Genomic DNA, 7,112 nt, shown 5'->3' on the forward strand with positions numbered 1-7,112 from the left:
ATATATATATATATATATATATATATGTATGTATGTATATGTGTGCTTTTGTATAAATTATGTGTTTTAACAGATATCTATGTAATTAAATATGTAATATATTCGAATATTATTATTTTATATATTAAATAAAAATAAAAAATTAAATACAACATATTCTTTTTTTTTATTAAGTTAAAAATTATAATTAATTTAACACAAATATGTATTTATTAGAAATAAAATATTTCCTTTTCTAAATAAATGAGAAAAGATAAAATAAAAACGTTAAAAAAAAAAAAAAAAAAAAAAAAAAAAAGGAATTCCTTCATATATGTTCATTAGAACAAATTATATCTGTATTTTTTAATATTTTTGAAAAAAATAAATAATATATATATATATATATATATATATATTAATGTATGTTATTCTTATTCTTCTTATTATTATTGTTATTTTATTTTATTTTTTTTAATTTTTTTGAAAAATAGATTAAATTAAATTAATTTTTGTAATTCATCATAAAAGACAAGAACCAAGGCACCACCAGCTCCTCTGATTACATTAGCCCAAGCTCCTTTGAAAAATCCTTTAATTCCTTCATTTCTTAGTATTTTAACCCAACAATCAATAGTACTTTTATATTGTAATTCTTCTTTACCTTTTCTACCAGACATCATCATCATACGTCTTCTGACAGTATCGAATGGATAAGATATGAGACCAGCTAAAATGGTAACTGATTGAGCAACAGCCCATTTCAATACAATATTTGTATTTTTATCATTTGTAAATAAAAGTGCTTTAGCACTATCATATAGACCAAAATAAGAACCTCTATATACAATAATACCAGTAACTGAAACACCAAAACCACTATATAAGGAAAGTAATCCAGTTTGTTTATAAATTTTTGTTAAGCAATCAAAAAGTCCAGTAAATTGTCTATCTTTTCCTTTTCCTATATCTGATGCTAATCTGGTTCTAGCAAAATCTAAAGGATATACAATTAATAAAGAAATAGCACCAGCTGTTGCACCAGATAAAATATTAACACAAAAGAATTTTGAGAAATCTTTATTTTGATCATATCTAGGAAATATATTTTTAAAGTAATCCTTAAAAGCAAAATTAAAAGCTTGAGTTGGAAAATATCTAATAACATTAGCTACATTTCCTCTCCATAAGGATAACACACCTTGTTCTTTAGAAACTCTTTTGAAACAATTTATTAAACCTGAATATCTTTCAACTTGTCCTGATTTTATCTCAGGTATAGAATCTTGGGTCTGAATTAACATCTTTACTCTTTCAATTGGGGCAACCACTGTTTTTGATATTGCGGCTGATACACCGCCCATCAAAAAATCGGCTGCAAAATTGGTTTTTATATCAGAACTCATTATAAAAAGAACAAATAAAAAAAATTAAGATAAATGAATATAAATATATAAATATGAATAAATAAATAAATAAATAAATATATATATATATATATATTAAAGATACAATCTATATATCTTTTAAAAGGCTATATTAATATCTACACATATATATATATAATATATATGTTATAATAATATCTACATATTATAAATATAAATATATTTTTCTATATAAATATATTTTTATTTTCTGAAAATATGAAAAAAAAGAAAAAAAAAAAAAAAAAAAATTTTATTATAAAGAATTAAATATTATATTAACAAATGTGATATATATATATATGTATCATGTATAATAATAAATAATAACTTCTTTTAAAACAAACTTTATATATATATTATATAATAATATTTTATTTTATTTTATTTATTATATGTTTTCATTATTTATATGTAAATATATTTTTTTTTGAATTTTTATTCCTTTATTTATATTTTATTTATTTTTTATTATTTATTTATTTTATTTTATTATTTTATGATTTTCCCTTGTTTATTTTCATAATCGCTTCTAAAAAATAAGAAATCCATATTAGCAATATATAATAATATATCTAATCTATAATTTATTATATATAATAAAATTATATCATATATATGAATATATTTAAAAATATACACAATTATATATATATAGATATATATATTATATCATAATTAAATATGTATATATTTAAATACATGTTCTTAGGAAAAAAAAAAAAAAAAAAAAGAACACATACATATGTAGTATATTAATATATATATATATATATATATATATATATATATACATTTATATATTTAAATTTATATAGGCGTATTATATTTTTTATACTATAAATACTTGTGTATTTATTTATTTTTTGTTAATTTTTTTATTTTTTTTAAAGAACTTTCATTATGCCATTATGCTTTTCACAAGTGCGAAAATGAAATATAAAAAAATAAAAAAAAAGGAAACATTAATATATATAATTATATAAAATAAGAATTAATAAATGAAATAAAATAAAAAGATGGTGTATTTTAAAATGGAAATTTTAATATTTTAAATATTATATATATATATATATATATATATATTATATATATATATATTTCTGTTATTTTTTCCAATTTTTTTATATATATATATTTATTTTTACCAAATAATTTAACATAATATCATCAATCATTTAATCATATTTATAAATTATTTTATTAATCAGTATATTTTTTAATTTTTTTTTTTTTTATTTATTATAATCTTTTTGTTATGTTATATATTATAAAATGTATTATATATAAGAATATAATATAAACATAAGATTTATAATATAATTTTATATATATTTTATTATAAAATAGGAAACCCAAATAATGATAAATATATATATATAATAATAATAATATATATGTATTCCTTATATATATATATATATATTTATATATATATATATTATAATGTCGATTTATAGTTTTACTATGTACCTATTTTATTATTTTACACTTATAATTAATATGATATTTTTATGGTATTTTTTTCTTCTATCTACTTTTTATATTCAGTATTTATATCATTATTCTTTTTATTATTATTTTTTTTTTATTATGTATATACATACATTTTATTATTATTCCTTTTTATACATATCTATATAATATATATATGTATATATTATATATATATTATAGAATACGAAAAAAATTTAAAAGATATTCATGTATGTAGAGTAACATATTTGTTTATAAGATATGGATAAATAAAAATACAATATTTATATGTATATATAATACATATTATATATAAATATCGGTTAATATAATATTATGTATGCATATTATTATATATAATATATATTTTTTTTAATTGTATGATTATTCTAAAAGGTATTTTTATAAGATATATAAAAATATATAAATTATTTTTTTAATCCTTAAATAAATAAAAGAAAAAAAACGTAAAAATTGAAAATATTATTTTTTATTTATTTTTAAATATGTGTTATGACTTATGTTTATATAAATGTTATTTTATTACCCAGGATTATTCTTTTATAATATAAGAAATTAAAAATATATTTATAACTGACAAATTAAAAAATATTATAAGATATAATATAATAATATATGGATTTAATATATTTTATAAGAATGTATCAATTATTCATATTTTGTTTATATATATATATTTAAATAGAATAAATATATTTTGCTATTATTTTATTATATTATATATATAATGTATTTAATTTACTATTTGTTATTGTATGCTATATTAAATGTTATTTAGAAATTATTTGTTCGCTTTAAATAATATTTTACTAATATATTACTATTTCATATAATATATATTTGAAAGATAAAAATAAAAAAAAGGACCATACTTTTTATATTATCACCTCATCTATTTTTTTAAAAACCTTATATTATATTAGAGTAATATAATATGGTGATATACCAAAAAAAAAAAAATATATATATATATATATATAAATTGATATATTTTGTAAAAGTTCAAACTATTATCATTTTTAATAAATTTATCACATTGTTGATTATACATAAAATATATAAGATAAATAAATAAATAAATATATATATATATATATATATATGTGCACATATTTATAATTTTTTTTTTTTTCCTTATATGGTTAGTTTTATTGGTATAAAAACATATGGTATATAAAACAAATTAATAAAAAAGTCTTTTTTCATTTTTATGATTATATTGTCATTATCATGTTTTGGACACGAATGGGTATATTTATTGTAATATATAGAAGATTGATAAAAGATTTTTTTAATATTTTCTTCGTTTATTTTTTTTTGAGAAATCATATATAAAAACAAGTCTTCATAATATATGCTGATGGTATTAAAAAGTGTTTCTTCAAAATGTGGGAAATATTTTTTTATGTCTTCCTTATATATATTTATTTTTTCCTTTCTTAACATGATATTATTATTATTATTATGTTCATTTTGTCTTTTGTTTGAATAATTATTAACATTTAAATTTGGTATATGTTTTTTCATTTTATTATTTAAATTTAAATATGTTGTTAAAGTTTTGTTGTGATCAAATATTTTTTTGTTATTCTTTTTTAGAAAATATTTAAAGGAATCATTATTTAATTTAATATATATATTTTGAAAATGTATATTTAATTGGAAATATTTACATAAATATAAATAGAATTGATTATATATATATATATTTTTTTTTTTTTTTTTTTCTTTTAACTGTGAATATTTTTTAATATTTCTATATAACATATGAAATATTTTTTTAGTGTGTGTTAAGATTGTTTTTCCTTTTATAATATCTATTAGTGATAAATATAAAAAAAAAAAGTGTAAGTCTTTAATATTTATATGGTCTATATTAAAATCTATGTTACAAATAGTGTGTGTATCTTGTACATTGATGTTGTTAAAAAAAAAATGAAAAAATTGATAAAATCTCTGATCATGCATATATTTATTTTTTTTTGTATGATTTGTTAATACATTTATATATTTTTTGAAATGATTTGTTTTTATTATATAGTGATGATATGTTTTATTGTCATTATTTTTTCCTTTTGTATTTATTTTATTATATATTTGATTATATATTTTATATTTTTTCGTTTTTGTTATATACAAATAATCTAATAAGTTTTGAAAGGTTTCTTCACAAAATGATACACATGACTGATTTAAAATTAATATAGGATTTACATATATATGTAAAGATATTATAATTTTTTCTTTTAAATTAAAAAATTGTTTATTCTTAATTAACATCTGTATTAACATGTTTGTGATTTTTTCATTGTATAAAGATTGAAAAGAATGAACTGTTATAATTTGAAATAAATACGTATATAAAACGTTTAAATATTTTTTTTCGCCTTTTAATTTATATAAAACTTTTTGTATTAAAGAATCTATAAAGAAATTATTCATTTGATAATTTTTATATTTTAAAAGATATAAAAAGATAAGTATATATTTTATATCAATATTTTCAAAGTTGTTAAGTACATCTATAGATAAATCTTGTAATGTAGAATTATTAAAATGTATATTAATATATGAAGAATAGCAGAAGATTAATAACAGATTTTTGAAATTATATTTTTTCATTTTATATTCGATTTTGTTATATACATTTATTAAGAATGAATTTATTTCATTAGATACCTTATGATTTATTTTACCATATGTAATTAATGATACAAATATATCTATAATATCTTTTTCCTTATACATATTTTTATCAAAAAGAATTTTTAAATGTGTAAACAATTTATTAAATATTTTTTCGTCAAGTATATTTAGATTTAAAAGTGAATTTAATACAATACAAGCGTTATAAATATCTAAAGTGTGTATTTGTTTATATGCTTCTTTTTTTAAATAATCATATATATTATAATAATTTTTTATGTTTAATTTATTTACATTATATAGTAGGAAACAAAAATCTTTTTTTTTTAACTGTACTAGTTGGTTATTCTGGGGATAAAAATAGTTGTTTTTATTTTTTACAAAATGTTTAACAAGAGATGATATTATTTTGAAATATGTGATGAAATTATAGGAACAATAATGAATATTACAATAATTATAAAAATTATTACCATTATTATTATTATTATTATTATTATTATTGTTGTTGTAATTATATATTTCATTATTGCTATATATATATTTTTCCTCCTTTTTATAATCTTCTATATTATACATGTCTGTATTATTAAATATTTGTATTTCATAGCCATGCGAATTGTTTAGATTGTCTATATTAATATTATCACTACTATCATAATTTCCATTTAATATATTACTTTTTATTTTCTTCCTTTTCGGTTGACTTACATTTAAATTGATAACAACTGATAATATAATTTGTTCGAAAAAATGTTCATCTTTAAAGTGACTTTTATGTAATATATTCATTAACATATTTAAAGAACAAAAATTTAAAGAATACAAACAAGGAAGCATGAAGTTTATGTCGGCTTGTTTATTTATAAATAATATCATTTTTTTCAATTTAATTAATATACTTTTTTTTATACATTCATTCAATTTGATATAGCTATATAAAAACAATATTAAATGATTAAAATCATTTTTATAGAAAAATAAAAAATAAACAAAAAGTTTATACATGTTGTTTTTTAAATCATTTAAGTGTTCTAAATTCTCTAAATCATTTAATTTAGAATATGAATAACATATTAATGTTATATCTAAAAGATTTAGCTCGTTTATCTTATTATTATAAATATATAATTTATTCTCATGTTTATTTAAATTTTTATTATTTAATAAATTATTCAATTCATCTTTCTTATATTCATTGTAATCATTATTTATATTATTTGAATGTGCCTTTACTTTATTTTCTATTATATCTATTTGTTTTTTTGTTTGTATTTCTGCTTGAATTTTTTTTTTTGGAATTTGTATTTTATTGTTTTTCCTACATATTAATAAGTTCTTCTTTTGATTCTCTAAAATGGAGTTTAGATTATTAGTAAAAATGTTTAAAAATTGTGGATGAATATATTTGAATGAATTTACAATACTATAAAGGAAAAGAATGATTTGTTTTATGTTCATATGGAAAATAAAATTTATATTATTTAAATTTGTTATATTTCTCCAAAAATCTTTTTCCATAAATTGTTTTTTACTTAATAAATGGATTATAATAATAAAATC

At 15.8% G+C, this 7,112-nt stretch overlaps 2 protein-coding genes across 2 annotated transcripts in view; both read right to left on the bottom strand.

Moving 5' to 3' along the window:
- Positions 1–479: 479 nt before the first annotated feature.
- On the bottom strand, positions 480–1,385 carry PADL01_1035900 (ADP/ATP transporter on adenylate translocase; the record flags this gene model as incomplete). The annotated part of the gene is made up of 1 exon (XM_028682441.1): positions 480–1,385. One exon carries the CDS (start codon positions 1,383–1,385, stop codon positions 480–482), a length of 906 nt encoding a protein of 301 aa, XP_028538719.1.
- A 2,652-nt stretch (positions 1,386–4,037) lies between these two features.
- PADL01_1036000 (conserved Plasmodium protein, unknown function) overlaps positions 4,038–7,112 on the bottom strand; it is a gene marked incomplete at both ends in the record, with an annotated part of 3,471 nt that continues 396 nt past the window's right edge. The window contains one exon of the mRNA XM_028682442.1: positions 4,038–7,112. This exon is cut by the window's right edge and continues 396 nt beyond it. Within this exon, the coding sequence (XP_028538720.1) occupies positions 4,038–7,112 (3,075 nt within the window).

This window comes from Plasmodium sp. gorilla clade G2 (genome assembly GCF_900097015.1).
Source record: "Plasmodium sp. gorilla clade G2 genome assembly, chromosome: 10".
Taxonomy (NCBI): Eukaryota; Apicomplexa; class Aconoidasida; order Haemosporida; family Plasmodiidae; genus Plasmodium; species Plasmodium adleri (nom. inval.).